This window comes from Coloeus monedula (assembly GCF_965178545.1).
Source record: "Coloeus monedula genome assembly, chromosome: 13".
Classification (NCBI taxonomy): domain Eukaryota; kingdom Metazoa; phylum Chordata; class Aves; order Passeriformes; family Corvidae; genus Coloeus; species Coloeus monedula.
The window spans coordinates 11,542,954-11,564,963 of NC_138793.1; the positions used below are offsets into that span (position 1 = coordinate 11,542,954).

The window sequence follows — 22,010 nt, forward strand, 5'->3', positions numbered from 1 at the left end:
CATGCATAAAGCTGTTCAATTTACTAAAGGAATAGCTTCTAGCTTTAATGCACTAATTCTGTCACCCAACATCAGCATGGAGCAAGCAGCACATATGCTGTTGTCTCTCAAAATAATGGAGGCACTTTATTTCACAAACAACTGTCTTTAATCCCTGTAAAAGAGCCGAATGTGGACGAGTGATCACAGCTTAGCTTGGAAGCAGAGGCTTCTTCAGTTTCTAAGGGCAAGTTATCTTCTGCTACTATTAAAACAGGATTTACTGCATTCTACAGTAGCTAGGCTTTGTATGTGGCTCACAAACCAGGCTAAAGTTAGTCAAATTTTATTTTACACCCTCTGTCTTTAATCATTTTTTCCTTTCTTCCTCCAGCCTCCCCATAATCGGGAAAATATCTATTCATTTTTCTTAAGCAGCTGACAGATGTTTCTACTGACACAGCATGACCTGTTTCTTTATGAAGAACTTATTACAGCCCCAGGTGCTATTTAAACTTATTAAATCTGGCATGATATTGTCTGCCTCTTTTTTCTGATAGACCCCAGTTGCCTTAATGACCCAGCTGAATATTAAGCCAGCCTAAAGGCAAGCATTGACATTTTGGCACAGACTAAAACCATGGAAATTTAGTTCAAATTATACCTATGACCATTTACTGTGAAGTTTCTTTTTGCAAAGGCCAACTGTATAGGTAAGAGAAGGGACAGGTAGTTGCTTTACTATGCAGATGTACCTTAGTTACGACTGCTAACATGTTACCAATTTTCCTCATGTGCAACCTTTATATCTTTCTTATGAATATTCTAAAAAACTTCAGACACCTCTCCCAGTGGCACAAAACTGATCTTTGGTTTCACTTGCAGGAAAATCTCTATTCAGTCAGATTTTACTGTGAACATCTCCCTAAACAACTAGAACAAGCTCTGTACGAGCTTGAAATTATATTCATCCCTATCTGCAATCTCATAGCTTTCATTTACCTAAAAAACTTAAAAAAAAAAAAAATCCCTTAGACCAAAATTTCAGGCCAAAAAGCAGATTTTTTTTAAAAAAGAAACCCAAAACAGCCAAAACCCAAAAAAAAAAAAAAAACCAAGCAAACCAACCACCCCCAGCTAAGCTCAACTGTTTGATTTTGCAGAAGGGGAAGAACTTAATCAAGCACTGACTGATATTACTCATCTTTGCTGACAGAGGTGTTTGAGTGGATGTGTGCCTGCCCTGAGAGAGGATGAATGCATGCATTCCCACAGAATGGAAATACAAGTGGGGGCAAACCAGCTCAGAGCGCTTACTGCACTGTCATGCTGGGGAAACATTTGCTACTTTGCTGCTTGCTTTCACAGTAGCACAATGGCTTACAAAGTTCCAGCAGGCAGCACATGCAGGACTTACTGATGGCTTGTAGACTTCTGTTCTGTCTGAACTCTCACCTCTGCATCAGTGAAAGGAAGGTTGACCCAATGTGAGCAGGGTAAATTGCATTTATAGCCAAATCTACTTTTCTTTTTCTTCCTAATCTGTTCCTTTTTGCATATTGATTTCCTTCCCTTGACAACACATTATGTACAAATTTTCTGTGCCTTTTAATAGACCACTACATGACAAAATGGTAACATTCTCAGGCAGATGCAGCGTTCATTAGTACAGAAATTAGAGTGAAAGTCTTTTGGGATATATAACCAGCCACCAATAATAAATTTTAAGTATCCCTGAAACCAAGCCCTACAGTCATCTATAGTTATAGCTGTGTTCTGTTTAAAGGTTGATTCTTAGAACTTTATTTGAAGACATGTACTACTGAAAAAGCACATTGTGGAAAAGCGCAGTCTGAGAGCATGGCCTACTGGTCCCCCATTTTCAGCAGAAATTGTACACCAAGCACTGTCTGAGCTCCAAGTGCATCTGTCTGGAAACATATGAATAAAATTCTGATATACGTGGTCCTTGTCTCTGACCTTCTACACAACGATAAATTTCAGCCAGTGTTTATAGCAGTAAAAATTCAGTCATTTTAAAGTTCACAGAAAGCACTGCAAATAGAATCAGATTAAGTTTAAAGAGCATTTGCAGATCCTTTTTGGTTATTTCTCTTCACCTGGACATAATATTGGGGGCTGGAAATGTTTTGGAGACATTTACACTCAAATGTTTAGACCCTGACAATATTTTGCATCCTCATTGCATATAATGGACTAACTCAAGATGTCCCAATTATTTACATTAAATAAATTGTACTAAACTGATACCCATGAAATTATCTTTATGGAAAACCTGCACATTCTCTCTAACAAACAAATATTCATGGTAAAATCTGCATTTCTACGGTTTACCTAATGAGTTCATGGTTAAAAGTAAACTTCCTGAACACATCAAGTATAATAAATTATAAACAGTCTGACATGACAGAATGCGCAGAGCCAATATCTCTAAGGTGTAAAGTCAGAGATTGTTTTCTTTTTAAAGAAATAAAGAAAAATCCCCATTTTATATCAGTGTTAATCATCCCATTCTAAAGTGACATCATTTTTGTACATATTTACAATAAGCAGAAGAATTGCCCCAGTTTCCTGGAATAGTGATAAATATGAAATTATATTTGTAACAGATATAAAGAACATTCTGTGGCATTCAGTGAAAATTAAATATGCCTTTAAGTGGAACAAAAATCTCCTTTGATAAATTAAGAATCATATGAATCTACTTCATTATCAGCAACCAGTTTGTCTAAGGGTCTACACTTTCCTGCAGTGTACTCGTAATAACATGGAGAAATTAGGTTACAATAACTATTTTAAAAATTGAGTCCCATTTACAACTTAAATTCTAGATATTTGTGAAACACCTCTTTTGAGTGGTAATGCTGTTATCTGCAACAAGCCTTAAGTTCTCACAGGAATTTAAGTCTTGGATAAAGTGATGTCAAAGACACATCTAGACACTGAGAGGAGATTAATGTTGTTATTTCCTATGTCTTCTGATTTGGAAGTCATTCATATCTGCTTTCTGAAAAAAGTGTTTTGGGTATGCCAGCATCTCATCAATTTAGACAGAAGTCAGTCTCATGCTTGCATCCATTCACATCTATTCTAGGTGTGGACAGATTCAGTGAAGACATCCAACAAATGATGGGCTTCAAACCAGGCCTCTACTGGAGATTGTGCTGGAAATTTGTTAGTCCTGCTTTTTTATTGGTAAGTGTTGATAATTATTCCATCATGTTAAGAATATTAGCATGTTGCTTCCCACAATATGCAATAGATACTAAGAGCAAGATACCTATTGCTGTGCCAGATATTGTTGGGATGAACAGAAGACACTCCAATTTAATTCTTTTTTCACTTTGAAATTATATGCAGATTATATTTTGTATAATACATTTAAATTGTGAAGGAGAAGCTAATGGTGGTTGTAGTAGTCTTCTGTTCCTTCATTTGAGCATGATTTTAAGAAGGCAGCTTTTCCTAGGGAACACTTAGGCAGTGTCCTCCCTGTCCCTGCAGCACCTGTGCATATTAAACACAAACCATTCCCTTGGGAAAATAAGCTAGCCAGGGATTAGAGATTGTGTTAGCAAGAATGTATTTTTCGTTGGAGGATACCGAGATCCCCAAATTATGGAATGACACCTTAGGAAAACTAATATGCAACTACAATAATTAGGTCTGTGAAACACTGAAGATTTGTATAAAAGATATCTTGTAAGCTGCCTGTTGGAAAAAACAAGTGTGCATTGCATTAGGGAAAAAAAATCCCACAGTGTGAATTTGGTTGCTTTGTGTAGAGGTTAGATTCAGTGTTAACCTACAGTTTTATATTGGAATCTCTTCCTATGCATATTTGTAAATCAAAAGGTTGGGATAATAATACGGAAATTTGACCTTGCTATGATTTTAGGAGATAATTACTTGCATTAAAGCCGTGCATTCTTAAAGCTGTACTGGTATTGAAAATATACACTGGCTAGGCTTTTAGGACAGGTCCACTTTTTCTTTTAAATATAAAAGCTTATGACCCCAATTCATCCCTAAACACCTACCAAGCCTGTATTAACTATCCTTTCAAACATAGTTCTATAAAGGAACTTGTATGGAACTATATTCTGCAGCACTTCAAGAAGGCTCAAGCAGAATGGAAAAATGCTGCAGCAAGCGTTCTTAGGTTTTGCACACAAGGAGATGGTTGAAAATTTAAATTTTATAATGAGAGTTGTAACAATCTAGCTAAAGGTGCAGAGCCCATCAGTCTAACCTTCAGGTAGTTTAAGATGTCTTGGTGAAAGAGCCTCCATACCTTCCTAGAAAAGCCTAAAAACATAAGGGTCAGAATAAATCTGTAGATAATGTATCTCTCAGCCATCACAATGCACACTTCTTTTTTTCCATCTGGAAGTTCTTGAAGCTCTTTCTCCATATTGTCTTCAGCTATGTACATAATCCCAAGAAAAATCTCAAAATAGAATTAGTATTTTTCTAACCAGATTCCACACTGTCATCTTCCTTTAACCCACACTATCCTGGTATAGTCTTTGAAAACCTAGGATCAAAATATTTTAATTTGAAATTGAAATATGGAGCAGAACATATAGCCCCAAGAACCAAGTCAAGGAACTCTGCATGTTACACAACCCACATGGATTTAACAGGACAGAAGCAGGGCAGTACCCCGCTCTTTCCTTCTTGCACCTAGCACTGGACAGGGCAGAAGAGGAAGAAAAAACAGCTTTGTTTTCCAGGCCATAAGGCTGCTCTACCTTTCCTCAGTAAATGTATCATGCTGGAGTTTGCATTATGTCTCTCATTGAAAAATGGGTACAAAGCTTTTAAAGTCTAATGTTCCTGGAAAACAAAGAAGGTAAAAACAATAGATCCTGCAGAGTTTTTTCTTGACTACAGAATACCATTTTTACATCTGAAACACTAGTTTAAATGAGGCAGTAGCAGACAATCACCTTTGATTTTGATCTTGCCATCAAAATTTCAAATAATCTGTGTCCAGAGTAGCTAAAATGAACTGTTAATACTAGTAAATACATCAAGAACTTAAACAGCTTAAGCCGTAAGAGGAGCAAAGTAAACAGGCTGAAGATAAATAGCAAAGCTGGTTTGAGATATACCTTAGGGTGGTTGCCTAATAGAACACCTGGAATCAGTTTCCCAGTAAGGTTCTTCATCTTAAAACTGTGGTTCATTTTATACTTTCTTCTCTAGTTTGTCGTGATAGTCAGCATAATAAATTTCAAGCCTCTGACCTACGACGACTACACCTTCCCGCTCTGGGCAAACCGCATTGGCTGGGGAATAGCATTATCCTCAATGATCCTTGTGCCTGCCTATATCATCTATAAATTTATGAATGTGCGTGGGACCTTTAAAGAAGTAAGTGGAACACTAATCAAATGTCATGAAATGTTGCTGCGAAATGAAATGGCTGGGTCTAAGTTGGTAGTTTGTTTCTCTCCCAAAACTTATTACTTATGAGTGACCTTTTGAATCCATATGTCAGGCGGATCAGCAGTTTGAGGTAGGATTACTGCATTCTGTTTGAGTTTCTAGATAGAAATTAGCTTTCCAGACAGCACCATAATAATTGTGAAAAATTATTTTTGGTGCATGCAATTGATCCAATTGATGAGATTAGATTTTTGTTATTAACAAAGAATGTACAAATTACGGTATCTTCATATTCAGCTATAAGGTATGGTCTTCAAACTGTTCTGTATTCTTATTTATTCATCAGTTCAAAGTGGCACAGGATTAAGGTTCACTAACCATATCGTTTTTACCGTCATATTAACTTTACCTTCACTGTCTATATAGCCTCACTATTATCTATAATCTTAAAACCACTAATGGTGCTCAGAAGCCTCCTCACCACTATACAGCACTGATTCTTTTCCCATCACATGTCATAATTTTATAACCTAATCTAGACCCACTGACTGATACCTAGTTCTACTGCTCTACTTTTTTACAGATACAGTTACACAATGGTGTAGCAAGGTATTGACCCTCTTAGGCAAATCACTGAACCAACACCACACACAGAGTTAAGCAGAAAATAGGATCTCAACCATTACATAGGTGACATTCCCCTCACAGTGACCCAGCAGACCCAAAGGAACAAAGGTCTTGTTTCTGAAACGTTACAGTCATCTCATGTAATGTTCACCTCAGAAAGGCACCCCAAAACTGGAACTCTTCAGCTCCCTGTTTTCATCATCTCCAACATCGCAGTGTTGTGCACAATTTCTAGATCTCATTTCCAGCAGTTCTATAAGCTCTTTGTTTTGTTCTGTCCTGGGGATGTTACAAACCCATTTTCTACATGCATTTAAGTCTCAAAGATTAATTTGAACTGGCCCATCAGGATTTTGCCCTCTTGCTCAAGCTTACTGATATGGGGATGCAGAAGCCTTTGGCCAAAACCACATTCTCTTATTCATTTTGTATTGTTAGCAGGTTCTGGTTTGTCTGTTACTGATCCTGCAAAGAACAATTCTCCAGTTTCCTCAGGAGCATTATGGCAAAAGGCTGATATATTACATCCAAGTAACTAGCACAAGATATGATGCCCTAAATTGTGGCTCTTAAAAGGATGGGGAAAGGTATGCTCGTAATCTAATGGGAACTCCTTAAATTGGTTGAAACTTCCTAATAAACCAAAATTTACATGTGATCTCAAAGGGCACAGCACAGGGTAAACAAGGGAGATGAGCTGGGAAATACCAATACCTCCTTCCTCTCCCACTCAGGGACTGGCCAACCCTCTTACAGCACTAACAGAAAAGCATGAATTTAGGGGATCTAAGGCCTGTGATATCAACTTGTTCCTGATGTTCTTTTCTATATGCACTTGCTAAATATTTGGACTTAGTATTTGCATAAACTTTCTACTGTTACTTCTTATATTAAAGGCTAACACCCAAGGGCTTATAATAGGCTTATTCTCTCAGTGACTGAATAAAGGCACATGATGCAGAGATATTAAAGATTTAAGTTACCATTTTAAATAAAGTTCATGCTACTTCCCCACTATAGATTGGGGATTACATACATAATCCCTCTTCATATGGCTGACTTTTTCCTCTTCTTCCTGTCTGATTTAGAGACTAGCTTACTGCATCACACCTGAAAATGAGCACCAACTCGTGGCCCAAGGAAATGTCAGGCAGTTTAAGGTTTGTACACCTTTCACATGTTTCTTCTCCTGATACCAACCCTTTCCTGTCTTTAGCAACAACTACAGGTTTGCACCAATCTCCTCATAGTCAATGCCTTTGCAGGTCTGTAGTTCTTTATTTCTGCCAGCATGACAAGAGGCAGGAGGCTCAGTACCATATGCATCAACTCTTTTGGAAGGCTTTTAGGACCTTCCTTCTTTGACTGAGGAGAGATCTCAATTTCACAGTTCACCTGAATCTGGTATTTTAGGTTGTGTCTGAATACAGTGAGATCTGTCTTCACAAAATACAAAGATATTTCCAAATGATCATGTGCATTTGAAGAGGTCATGGTTTCTCACTCAGTTACTGCACAGCAACCCAAAGTCATGTTTCCAAAACTGCAATTATGTCCCACAACACATGGTAAACAGCAAAACAAATATCCAGTGTCAGAGCTTACCTCTAATGTCATAACATGAGGTACCAGGTCACATGGAATTGGCTTTCTCCACAGGACTAGAGTTGATTGAAAACGCTGCTGGAGACTTCATAAGCCAAGAAAAATATGCTATACATTTCCAAATATTGTTTTCCTTTTAGCAAATAAAATGAGCTTATTGAAATAAACTCCTTTATGTACAAGATAAAAAGGATGCAAATGTGAAGCTTGTTACACTTATCAGCATTCATGCTGGACCACTTTCTGTCTTCAAAGTTGAAAGCAACTGGAATTATGCACACCTCCACAAACCATGACCCAGATTTTATAGTGGTAGTTTGTATGTTGATACTGAAAAAATAAATCTGGCTTTTGCTTATTCTGAAAGATATTGTTTGAAGTAAATTTTGGCTTTTAAAGGAAATCATCTGCGTAGATTTATGGGATGCAGAACAAAAGCACAAACAGGCTTCCTGTTTCATGACCACAATTTATTTGATGTGGCCAAGAATATGAAATAGCATAGGACCTCTTCCTGCCTCCTCTTTCTCCTGTTTCTGCCCTCAGTTGTCAGTTGATTTACTGCTCGTGCTGTAACTCAGTGTTTCCAGGGGCAGATGTTCCTGTGTGAAAGGGCTGTAACCAGCCATTCCACAGTACTGGTCTTCTGAACACAAATCTATGACAAAAAGGTAGCAAATTAATTTCACATAAATTAGAAAAGGCTGTCCTCAGAAGTAAACTACTAAAGTGACCTCAAGCTATGCCAAACATGAGAGCATTTTAATTTGCTGCCATCTTCAATGAACAGCTAGGAATGGCTTTGTTAGTGCTAAAACGTATTTAGTGTTTTGTTCACAATGTTTAAGATTGTAGATAAAACGCTGTCTACTGTAACCAAACAAATAGAAATATTTTATTCCCACATATGTCTGGCAGTTCTGAGTTTTAAAACTGAATTAAGAGCTGACTAAGTATCCTTTATATTCAGTGCATTTCTCACTGCAAACTGGAATGCACAGAAATTTGGTTACAGAGTGGATAGTCTAGCCATCATTTTGAAACTTCTTCATAACTCTAGATTTGTCAAACAACGTATCTGTTGGCATCACTATTTGAATCAATGATGTAATTTAACAACCACTTCTGCTTCCTTACAGCTCCAACACTGGCTAACAATATGACAACCAACAGATCAAGGAAAAAGCCCAAGTTCAGCTAAACTGAGAACACAGAAAAGTCAAGTTCAAAGCTCCCTCACTTACGCTTGGCCTAAGCTGGCTCAGAGCTTATCTACTGACTCTTTGAGGGAAGACATCTGCTCTCTGTTGTCAATGCCTCCCTTCTATTACTTGGCTTCAAATGATCTTTACAGACTTCATTTAATTTTTCTCACATCCTTTGGTGCCATGAGATCCCTACATGACCAAAACTTGTGAGTTTTGCTATTGGCAGAAGTGGAGGAGGGAGGAGCAGAGGAAAAGAGCAATCAGCATAAGTTAAGTGCTTTTTTATTGTGAAGAAGTGAATTAAACTTTTCTGACAGTAATAATTACTTCAGATATTCATTTCACAACCTATTTTAAACTAACAACACCTGAGCATTCTTAGATCTAAGGAAGGAGTACACCTCAGTTATGACAAAAGAGCAATTTTAACTATGTACTCATGTCATTATCTTCCTTGCCATACTGTCCTTTGGGATGCAAGTTTGCATCCTTCTGAAGTGTAGACTCAGTGCTTCATTTTCAGTGGTTTGTTGTTAGTTCCTTCTCTTAGTGAAGAACATTGTCTTTGCTGTACATGTCCATGCATTTTCCTGACCAGTTTCATTACACAAGCTGAAGAGCAGCAGGAACAGAATTCCTGTTACAGTTACTAGTGCAGAACACAGCTTAATATCACAGTGAACTTCATGAAAGAGATATTCCCTTATATCAACAATTGAAATGGCTTTATCATATGATCCACACTCCACAGACTTTTCCAGCTAAGCATGAAAGTTACATCCAAACAGACAGATTCTCATCTTTTTGCTGTATTTTGTTCCAAATAAAGAATGCAAATACATAGGAAGAGATAATTTTTAGATCTATATAATTACCAAGTGGCACAAAAAACCAAACTGGCTTTATTCTCCTGCTGTGAACGTGCTATTATTATAATTTAACCAGGATTCACCTAGGAAAACATAGTGAGATTTTGTTGAATAATTTAGAAGTATATTTTAGGCACACTCTAAGCCTATTCCAGCTCTATTCTCTAGTAGTATTATGCAAAGTAGAAGATACAGAACAAACTCTGCATTTCGGTGCTGTTCTTATTCTGTGGTCACTTGTCACTGTAGTACCTTTCAAGTGATCACTACATCCAGTGGCTTTGAGTTAGTTCTTGTAATTATTTATCACTAGGTCTACAGTAATTTTCAGAGGCAGTAGCTTCTCAGCTGGATCCAACCCAGAGTTTACCTCTGGACATTACCTCTGATATTTTTTGTCTCTATACATTCAATTGAGCTTGTCTTTTAAATGTATGTAGTGCTTCCTCTTTTTAAAAAAGACCTTTTAAATGGATGGGCCTCTTTTATTTAAAAAACAATTTCTGTTGAGTTGTTTTCTTTTTTAAAATAGCCAAGTTTAAAAGTGCCAAGTGTTTCTGGGCTTTTTCTATTTAACATTGATTTCTGTTCAAAATAATGAAAGGGAAATTTCTCTCCTTATTCATTCTTTTCCTCCAACATATTCAATACTTCAGAACGAACCAAGTGTTGTCCTTCTCTTGAAGAGTCTCTGTGACAAACAGTAGTTTTATTTAAACAGGGTTTTAAACCCAAAGAATACTTTCTTCTAATTATAAAGGAAGTCTTATTTTCTGGCCCAGCTGATGGCCAACAGCTGCTTAAACCCTGTTATTAAATATATTTCAATAATAAAGGAATTCCAAATGTTGCAGTTCTAATGCTGTAATTACACAGGAGACTAAATAGTGAAAATATATTGAAGGCTTCAAAAAAGCCATCCCACCAACTTTCCAGTTAATCTCATTTTTATTGTTTGCCAAACTATATGAGAATCTTTCCATTGTTTTAAAGCCTACTTTTCAACACTACAGCTGCTTCAGTCACTGGCTTGGCATGGCTCAAAAGCTTCTTAGCATAGATATAATTACCAAGTTTTGAAATTCCTGGGGGCTGTTTGACATGGAGCTTTACTAGGTTGTCACAGATTGTGTGGTTGGCTCATGATTGGAAATGCTAAAAACCTACACCAATGTTCACTTGTGACACACCCCATCAGCACCATCCCTACAGCACAACCCACGGAGGAAAAGTCACATTTCCTCACCACTCTGCTCTGACATAGGAGCAAAGCTACCACAGCATGGGAGTAAAATCAGCTTTACCCCAGTGTGTTCAGGTTTGATTATATTTTTATTACCAACTCCCAAGGCAATTACCTACTGCATTCTTTTTATTTCTGTTACTGTATAACTTTTTAGGTTTAGTGTAGTATTTATAGCTCAGGACTACATTGCACTATTGCCACCTTGCTCTGAGGTTTTATAGGTAAAGAAGTTGCAATCTATACAGAAGACAAAAGTCATATCATAGAAAGCAGGAATCTTATTACCAGAATTAGCCTGAATAAAAAAGACAATACACAGTGCATGACTGCATAGGTAGACTTTAAATTCAAGATGCTGCCCAAAGAAAGTCTCCCCCAAATAGTATGACTTCTGTTCTAGAGGCAAATGTCCTCAGCTCTCCACAGAATAAGATTATGAACTACCTCATGCCTCTTGGATGATGAATGATGCCATTAGATGCAAACTAGCATCTATTCAAATGAAAAATACTTTTGTGAAGACCAGGTTATGTTCATTTCTTCCACTCAGCGATATGGTACAGACAGTCCAATAAGAAGCCATAGCACGGGCACCCACCTCCTCTTAGGCACCTGCTTTGGGCTCCCAAATATATTTTCAATATGGAAAATATCAAATGCCACAAAAATACTCATCTCCCTTCAGTTAAAACACTTGTAGTTAAAAGCAAAACACCAAAACCTCCAGTCAGGTCCCTATCATCCATATCACTTTAACTGCAAGTCTTCCCCTAACTCTATCTTGACTTGCAGCCCAGCAGCTCACCCTCAGCTGTACCTATCTCAAGAACAGACTCTTTCTAGGGAATGCACTCTCCCAAATATCCCCATGGAATGGCAAATATATGCTGACTGAGTAGGCAGCCCACTTTTTAAAGAAAAAAAATTTTGGTACAAGCTGATTCAAGACACAGAATCATCTGCTTGCTAATTATGTTGGCTGTTTGGGTAACAAGCCCATGGGAAGAACTCAGCGAAGAAATTAAAGAGCTCATTTGACAGTTCCAGAAAATATTTCCTCAAAAGCCTTTTCTTAATCTGGTAAAGGAAGCAGCTGTCATACATCAGTATCTCTCTTCTGACCTTTCTTTTGACCAGTGAAAAAGACCTGCCTGTGATCTATAATGTTTCTTCAATCCACAGAAAGTCAGTTAGCACCAAGGAAAGAGATCCTCCATTCTCTCTTTTTACCCTTCCCTGCTGTCATTCAGCCAGATAATTCTTCACATCCTTGGAACTATTCTAAAGCTACATTACCAAAACTCCACGGATTTAGATTTCTGGAAGAAACAGTGGGCCTTTCAAAGCAATAGTCCAAAAAGCACTAGTGCTATTTAGTATTGGGCCCCTGTTTGACCCATATCTTTTTTCTCAGTCCTTCTTGTGTTCCATGCTGTCCTGAGACATACTCTGGCAACACTTGAAAGACACCTTACCACAGTGAGGGATTCTGCAGGATATCCAGGATCAAACATGATATTTTAAATATAGAATGCAGGAGAATTACTTGGCTGTAACTACTGTGCATGTTCCCTAACTGCACGTGCAATGTGTGTTTTATGTACTTGTCCCAGAGGAGATTTCCTGTACTTGGTCATTTCTTCTCAGCAAAATACCATTTATGTGTTATTATTTAAAAGGGTCAAGCCCAAACATTTTGTATATACATTCACTTCTTATGCTATTGTTTTGACATGAATTAAGTTTATTTTGTACTGTCAGGTTGTAGGAGGCCACATCAAAAGTTCTTTTGCTGTTAATGTCTCTTTTGCAGTTCTTCCCATTCATACAGCATTAATTAGCAGATACTTGCTTTTATGGGAGTAGATAGCTTTCATTCATATCCTGGACTGCTTCACTAAGTTTCATGAGGAATTGGCAAATGTTTAAGAATTTCTTTCCTAAGAACGAAATTAAAACTGTAGTTCAACAATTTCAAAAGAGGTGAGACTTAAAAATATTTTATTTGCAGTGCCATGTTAAAACATTTTAAATAAGCCTGAAGGACTCAAGACATTAGAAAACTATCACAGCTCAACAAATGACAATATATAGCCCTACATGCAGAAATTATGTGTGAACTCTGAGCCTCTTGGAGCAGTAAACTAGGACTTTTTTGTTCTAACACACTTTATTTTCTCAGTACTAGGAATATTTATGGTCCACAGATCACCTCATGTAAGAACCCAATCTTCTTAATGTAAAGGCTAACATGATGTTTCAGATTAGATCCCTGAACAACTTGGGAGACTCTCTCAGCTACCTTCCTCTGACTCATATCCATGTTCCTGTTGGTGACTGTGGGCTTACCTAGCTAATCAGTGGAAAGTGATTAATTTGCACAGTGGTAATGGTCAAATTTAGACCAAATTTAGGTGCATCTAAATTCATCAAAGACTACTACAGAGAGCTACATGGGCAATAAAAACATTTCAATCAGTAAAAGAACATAACAGGGTAATAGTCACTTTTAAGTACAGCATTTGATTGGTTTTTATTCAGCATTTAAAAACAGAATGTGCTTAGACAGAGCACAGTCACTGTGTGAATGATGAGCAGAATCAGGCAGAGAAACTGACCACCAGAAGAATATAAAAAACACAGATATGATTGTGTTCAGTGAAATTGCGCTCTTAGAAGGACATGGAGGTGTCTAGATGTGAATGGCTGAGAAGAGCAGAGAAGAAATGGAGAGGTTTAAGTCTCAGTCCAGCAGTGCAACCCTCATGTACATTAACCATGACTGCATTAATTTCCATGAGAACGGGGGGGCCTTTCCTGTCCAAGCACTGACAGCAAGATTGAGTCACCTGTGTGCTTTGCTTTCCTCCTTTAAGGTGTTTCTTTAGCTGCTGCACTAAACATGAGTTGCCTAATTTCATTATAAAGAAACAGAATAAATTCAGTGAATTAAGAGAGTTACTAAGCCTTAAGCTGGCTTTGTTTTGAAGGTGTCATATTGTTTCTTGGTCACTGCCAAGAGGTGTAAAGCATACAGGTGACCTGCATTTGTAATTTACCTTGCACTCTCTGTGAACCTTTCTGCAAGACTTAGCTCTCTTTTGCTATGGGCAATATCAGTTCCAAAGGGAGAACCTCCAAACAGTACATTTTGAAAATAAATCCTAATAGGTCTGATGAAGATTTGCCTTACAAATAAGAGCTTTACAGTGAGCATTTACTTGGTTTACACCAGTGTTTTACTTAATTTTTAATGCCTTTTTATAGCAGTGACTAGAATTTAACTTAGATAAGGGTACCTCTGTATAGGAAATATTTTAATATTTTTACCAGTTTTTTTAATTTTCATAGACTATATGTATATTGTAAGGCGAGAAATTCAACTTTGATGTAACAAGGTTATCACACAAGACCTATCTCTCCATCATAAGATTTTGTAGTCAGCCAGTCTAGTTCAATAATATGTTGGCCTTTGATTATAAATGTAAAAATGTGATAAAGGAGAATAGAACATTACCTACAGCTAATGCACATTGTAGCACAATATTCTCCATTGCTGCCTTAATCTCATAGAATGAAGTCATGTGTTTTTAATTTATATTCTAAGAAAAAAACCAAAAAAATCCAGAGTATCCTTTGGCTGGGCTGCAATTTTGTGTTGTTAGATGACTTAACATTAAACCAAGTGTGTAAGTGTCCAGTAGATCTACTTCCAAAGCAAGAGAACACATTGCAGTTTTCAGGAATAAGTCTTCATAGGAGCTCAAAACTTGCCACTAGTAAAAATACTATCCAAAGTGCCCCAGTGACCAAAAGTGTCCAAACAGAGCCACCATGTTTCCATGCCTGATTCCATTAATTGTGCAATCTGCAGGTCAATTTTGCCTTTTTTTTTTTTTTTTTTTTTTTTTTTTTTTTTTTTTGAAGTCTTTGGTTATCTGGGGGAAATGGCATTTCAATTTTTTTTTTCATTAATTTTTGTTTTATTCAAAGGGAGACATCTACATGGCCATGTGTGTAATTAGAAACAACTACATTTCTTATAAATATGGATATGGATGTGTGTGATGTGTGCTGGTTAACTATACTTAAAGTGCTGATAAGGATGGTGAATGTAAAGTATTTGTCCTCATACCTCTGTCTTTCTGTGATCAGTGTAAATAAAAACTGGTTTAAGCTGTGCATTAATGTAAGAGATTATCCCAATATTGTGTATAAAATTATTTAAATAAAATCTGAAAAATATGCACATAAAAAGAGTATAAAGAAAAGGATTATGTACCAAGAATTTACTTCTGACAGTCAATTAAAAGCTGAAATGAAAGTTTTGCTTTTTGTCAATACTATTCGAGCTAAAGCTTCACAGGGGCAGCTGGTCCTTGGCTCAGCTAAAAATGAAATCCCAAAAGCACAAAACCTACATAGCTCTCAACCTTCAGGAGACTGCTCACATCCTTTAGGTGTCCAGTGGATGCAGTGGGCACATTAACTTCGACATTTCAGAAAAGTAATTACAGTAATGCAATGAATCTTTCACAACCAGACATTAAAAGGAAATAATCAAGACCTTCTAGGAACATGAACCAAAATGCATAGCACAGTGGCCCTAATTCCCCAAGGCTACATTGTTCTCCTTTTTACAAGGAATTCTTTTTGCCTTGTTAATTTTGCCATAAATAGTAATAGCCATAAGCACATTATTCTTAATTTACAGACCAGCTAGGAAAAGGTGACTCTTAACCCAACATAAATGAAGAATAGGTAACACTGTTTTTATTTTTTTTTTTACTCTAACTTAAACCATCTTCTTATATTTCCACACCAAAATGAAAAGCACTATTTCCAAAGGTACATTTTGTTAGACTATCTCACTTATGTCCATACAAATTTTATACTTGGAACATACAGAAGCTAATGACCTTCCTCAGTGCTTTTTTCTTTAAGCAGATCTCAGTATTATTAAGGTACAGCCTTCAATTGTTTATATTTCTTTCCTGCCTTCAAGTAAGAAAAGCATGGATTAAATTATTTTAATACATCTGAAAAACTGAATAACAAAATTTTTGCATGTCAGTTTTTAATCATTGAGTGTCAAACACTCAAATCCACAAATGAGTATTAAAACAATTAAAAGTTGGTTAATTTCAAGATACTTCAAAACAAATTTCTGTGAAACACAATCTATTTTACTGTTCAACAGCAGCCTGTTTACAAAATATTCATTTTACCACTACTCTTCATTCTCCATCAACAAGCTTCAGTCAATTGGCAAGTCTTTGAGACTCAGCATTAACAGATTATTATGGAAGTAAAACTAGGTAGGGATTACTTAAATCAATGGAATACTTTTGTCCTCCTGGAAGCGTTATTGAAACCAAGTTTTCTATCTGTTGTTGGATATCTAGGTCACCTCTTCTGATATCCCCCTAATTTACTCCAAAACCAGGAATTTAAGTAGCATCCTATTTCAACACCCAAAACCAAAGAGGCAGATGAGGTACTAGATGCTACCAGGAGTACCAACAACTGTGTCAGCATCTCTGACTCTTCAGCATCTCAGATTCGTACAAGTAAACACGAAATTTCAATTTCCTCTCTTACCTAAGCTAACATTTATAACCTAAGATAATTTAAAATGCAGAAGCACAACACAAATTACCTTTGAGAAGAAAAGAGAAGGTTTGGAAAAGTCAGAACACATCTAGTTCTTTTTTCATTATAAGACAAATCAACACTGCTGCCAAAAAGCTGAAATATTACATTCTTGTACAAGCAAAGAGAACAAAGAGAAAACTCATATGATGTGTTTAAAAGATTTTTTTTTTAAAGTTCAACAAGAAACCAGTTTAGCCTTTTTAAAACTAAGAGTGAACTGCTAGAATTGAAAGAGATCCAGAAATGCCTACTTGAATAATCCACCAATGTGTAATACCACCAATAAATCAAGAGCAATTCCTAGAGAACAGAAAGGCCCTCTCCTTTCTCAGCTGTAAAAACCTGTAGTGATAATACCACTAATATCCATGAAGTTTTGAAATATCTGGGACAGACCAGAGCAATGGCACTACACAAGCCAGATATTAGAACCCTTCACTCCTACAATTATTAAAACTCTTTAAAGCACATATTGAAACAGCTTCTCCTCTTCTTGTGGTTTGCAATAAAGAACTAAAATAAGTCAATAATTTTCTTCCTGGATGCCTACAAAGTGTGTGCGGAAACATTTACACATTTTATTTAAAGTTGTTCCACATTACATAAATCAACATTGAACCAAACTGGAAAGTTCAACATCTACTGGTCTTAACTTCTCCTTATGCACACAAGCAGACTCAAAGTTCAGTCAGCCATTAATTATTTTTCTTCAGTGTCATGTTGAAATCAAATTGTGAAGTTTACTGTCATTTCAGGCAAAAATGTATGGTCAAACCATTGATTTCCATTTCAGCAAAGATTTAGTTCTCAAGTTACACCGACAGAAATCGACTTTAACCAAAATATATGACACTACATAGATTTTCAGAAGGCACCAGTGTCAGGGGTTTATTACTTTTAGTGACTGAGACTCAGAGAAAAACAACATAATTTAAGATACTTGCATACCACTGAAACATCTTAAAATGAAAATCCATTTTTTAATTTCCTTTCTCTCTGCCAAAGCCAGAAAACAATCAAGCAGGCAATATTGTTGGTTAATACTGTTTTTCTAAATCCCTGATCATAAATTTTCCAAAGAAAGGCTTGGGAAACATTTGAAGTTCAAGTTGTCTTAATTAATTGACACACCGTATCATTTCTGATAAATTCATAAGATTAATGTTCAGAATTGTGTGTTCAGTTTTATCAAAAAAAGCACTTGCTTCCCACAAATATCAACATGAACACTATTGTTTCTATACAAATTTCCGAAAGCAGCACTTTGCAACAATATTAACCAATGTGACCATGACAGTTCACAAACAGAGAACAAAATTGTCATTTTGGTCTAAGTGGTATTCACCCATTACCTTTTAACAAAACCTTCCCAAACAGCTACAGCAAAAATAATGCACATGTAGGTAGCAAAAAAAAAGTTGTAATTTCTGGCAGAGAAAAAGTTCTACCATCTTTCAAAGAAGAGATGCTTGATGCTTCATTCCGTGGTGTTCATGAAAGCAAATCTTTCAAGAAATTCAATATTTTGACATTGAATATGACCTGAAATTATCACAGTTAAAGCCATTCAATTGCAAAATTTGAAGTATCATAATCAATATTCCATATTTTTACATATTTCTTTAATTTGTAAAAGAGAAAAAAATTCATAGGCAGGAAACAAAAAAACTTCACAAAGCACAAAAGGTGTTTCTAGTCTCTGTCCCTGCAATAGCAGAATCCTCTCATAATGCTGACTCAGAGTGACTCGGGTGGAAAGGGACCACAGGGGGTCATCCAGTTGTGTTCAGGTGGAATTTCCTGTCCCTCCCTTTCTGCCCATTTCTTCTTGTCCTCTTGCTCCACCCCACCGAGCAGAGCCTGCTCCACCCTCTGACACCTCCTGCAGACACTGACAGACATTGAGGAGGTCCCCATCAGTCACCTCCTAAGAAAACTGAGGCTAATTCCTCCCTCCCTGAGAGGGGAAGCTTATCCTAAAAGTTTAAGGTAAATATGGGTGATTTGCTTGCAACCAAATACACATTTATCTAAACTATTTCCTGACTTCTTTCCAGAATACACATTAAAGGAACCACAGACCAAAATTTTGAGCCTGAGGTGAAATAGATGCTGACTGTCAGATAATAGATCTTGTCCTGGTTTTACTTCCTAGAATTGATTTATCTTTCTGCCACCTACAGTCTTCATTAGACCACTCGTCCTGAGTTGAACAACATTCAGTCTTCCATGTTCTACTGAGGTCATTGATAGCTTCCCTTAAGCTTCTGCTTTCAAATCTTGAAGTTAATTAAGCTTGATTGTAAAGAGTATATTGATTGAACAGCCAGTTTTGAATTGTTCCATCACTTAGCCTTCACCATCAGTAATGACAAATCTGAAGGGGACAAAGGCATTGTAGGGCTATGTGCTGAGAAACAGAGATCACCAGGAGTTTCACAAAGTGAAAGAAGAACCCTCTAAAGGAACACACAGCATTAATGAAGTAAGGCCATGGCACACATGGACTGACATCAGCTCTGCCAGGTGACTCTAATGCTGTCCCCAAGCTGCACTACACCACATTCCAGGTTTCTGCCTTGCCTCAGGCTTGAAGCTCTGCAACCTGTGCATGGCATGGGTTTCCTGGTCCTCTTTATGCAAAACAATTCAAGTCAGCTATGGTATTGAAACCATCTGCTGCTCATTTGATCTAGGCCAAATCATAGAAATACAGGAGTTGTACAAGAAATAGGAAACTCACAGTCCTTTTAAAACAGCATAAAACATTAAGTTTCCCATAAAACATTCTATAATCTAAGAGTACATAGATAAGTGTCTACAGCTGAAGACTGTGAAATTTTAATGTTAGAAAGAGGTGATTTTTTTTTATTTTGCAAATACTACATTTTGCTTCCTGTTTCACTGGGCTTCAATGGCCCCATTCCTATCAAGATAGTAAATAAGGCTGAGAATTAACTGTGTAAGAACTTTGATTTCCCATTTTTGAAAAGGAAAAAACTGGCTTTCAATTTATAGTTGTCTCATCCAAAACTATGGCAAGAAAAGCTCAGGTGCTGATTACGTGCCAGTGCAACCACCTAGAAAGGACATATCAGCCTTGCTCTGGTTTGAAATACTTAGGCAGCCTAGGAATTCCAAAATCTATTTTAAAATGACTATTTTGCTCTTTTGCTATTTCTTAATCATGTTGCATTTACCTACTGAACTGACCCTGAAACCCCTGAACTATTTTGTTGTTTTTAAATCTGTTTTACTTAAAAATTAAACCTGAAATATTCATCTACCTCCTAGGCATATAGAATACTCTTTGTTATTCAAGAAATAAATGACCTGTTTTCTACTCATCTGATTTGATGTTTTTGTCCTTGTAATATGCCAGTTCAGTAGTTCACATTTTCCATTGACTTTTCAATGCTTTCTGAAGCCAAATTGACATTACCCTTTAAGTACATGAGGCTGTTGTCATCAACAAAGAGGCAGCACAGAAAAGTCACTGTATACAAAGCTAAGATACAATTAAGCAACTAAAAAGAAGAAAAAGAATAAAGATCAACCATTTCTGCTCCCATTCACGCTTTCCATGCAGAGCCCACATCAGCTCTAACATTCCTCACAATACAAATGAAGGTAGCAGGCAAGTTCAGGTCAGGAGTTCAGTTCAGGCTTCATGCTGTGGGCCGTTCTTTTATTTGGGGTTTTTTAGGGGGGTTGGTTCAGACACAGGAGTCCCATGTATGACAAAACTTCAAAGACGAGAGACCTCACCACCTCCTGCAGATGTTTTGGTCTGAGTAATAGCCCTTGAAAGACCTTTTTAGGCACTATGCAGGGCCTGACCTAAAGAATTCTGAGATATTTCAGTTTCCTGTACTCAAGAGACATAGTTCATTTTTCCCTGATTTATGTTCTAGTCTGTGACAAATGAGTGATTACTGTGATTTTTCATTTGCCATCATTAGCACTTACCAGCAATACAAGCCTGATTTCTAGGAATATCTTCAACCCCCCTACACATGCTATGACTATACCAGAACAGACTTTTTTGACTATTTTGTTAGAAAACTCAATCTCCATAAGATTAAGATTGGAACTGACCAAATGAGGATCTCAATCTAACAAAAAGATTATGAGATAAATATTTTGTGAAACAGACTATATTTTTAGGCAAGAAGTTAGAACTTCTGTCAAAAAAACTAAGCTAGTTCTTCCAATATTTTGTTTCAGAACATTTATTTTTACAAAACAGGGGAGAGATTATTTACTGCTTTGTTCTTCATATCACTTTGCTACAGTTTCAGAAAAAATAATCCCTTTATGTTTACTGGATAGCTAACTTTTGTTCAGCTATTTGCTAAGACCACAAAATGTCTTATAGAATAAATGCATATGATAGAGAAAGTTAGACAATTTTGACTGGATCCTGAACTCCTTTAACTCATGCTATATTCCCCTTTCTTGGCCAAATACAAAATTATGCCCTATAAGGTTGTTTATTAGACTGCACATACAAAACACTCTTCCATGTACAAAATCAGTAGTAAGTTATTGCTATTACCTTCACTGATTTTTCTGTTACTTGTATTGGGCTTGAAACAACTCTGTACTCACAATGTAGGTCTGTGTAATCCTAATTTAAATCTCTACCTGCTATACTTCCATTTTAAGACAAAATCCTAGATAAGAATTCCACAGAGATTGTCAGACATTCCCAGGGATTTTCTTCCTTTATTTATGGTATATTCCTTCCCTTTTTTCTGTTTTTTTGGTTTTTTTTGGTTTTTTGGTTTTTTTGTATGCAAGCAGAATAAGCCATTATTACCTGGCTAAACAAATGCATCAGGGTGGTAACAAATAGCACTCAGTATTTCTTAATTTCCAACACAGCAATTAAAAAAACCCTGATGTGAACTAAACACTAAAAATTAGAAGAATATCCCTTAGAATTATTCAAGAGGTTTCAAAGATCTTCTGCAGTTTTAATATAATTCATTCTCAATAGTGCTCATATGCTTGGGCAACTCTGGCTTTTCAACAGTTCTTTAGCCAGCTGATTTCCTTCCAAACACCTGCTGCTATCTGATGTGACAAAAGGTCAAACTTACAAAATTCCTTAAAATTTGTTTCAATAATAAAAGTAAGTAAACTTCCATAAACTACAGCATAATTGCTGTGACAATGACAGTTTAATCCAATTCAAGAGGAAAAAAAAACCACTTTGGTTAGATATCTGGTAACAAACTCATTCAGACAATTTGGACTCTAATCTAATTCACAAAACATTTATCTGTCTGGCTCCTGATCTAAAAGGTACCATTCTCAAAAACTTCCATCTGCTCTTATTTGAATGTTTTCAAGATGTACAAAAACATGTCAAATGTCTTCCAGCAGGAAAAAGTATGTACA

The 22,010-nt window shown here is 36.6% G+C and overlaps 1 protein-coding gene across 1 annotated transcript in view; it reads left to right on the top strand.

Annotated features, from left to right (window-relative positions):
- The window catches only part of SLC6A2 (solute carrier family 6 member 2), a gene marked incomplete at both ends in the record, with an annotated part of 57,591 nt that extends 48,802 nt beyond the window's left edge, over positions 1-8,789 (top strand). The window contains 4 exons of the mRNA XM_082290048.1: positions 3,095-3,195; positions 5,212-5,379; positions 7,110-7,181; positions 8,766-8,789. Coding sequence (XP_082146174.1) covers positions 3,095-3,195; positions 5,212-5,379; positions 7,110-7,181; positions 8,766-8,789 — 365 coding nt within the window. The remainder of the gene's footprint in view (positions 1-3,094; positions 3,196-5,211; positions 5,380-7,109; positions 7,182-8,765) is intronic.
- Between the last annotated feature and the right edge of the window lie 13,221 nt (positions 8,790-22,010).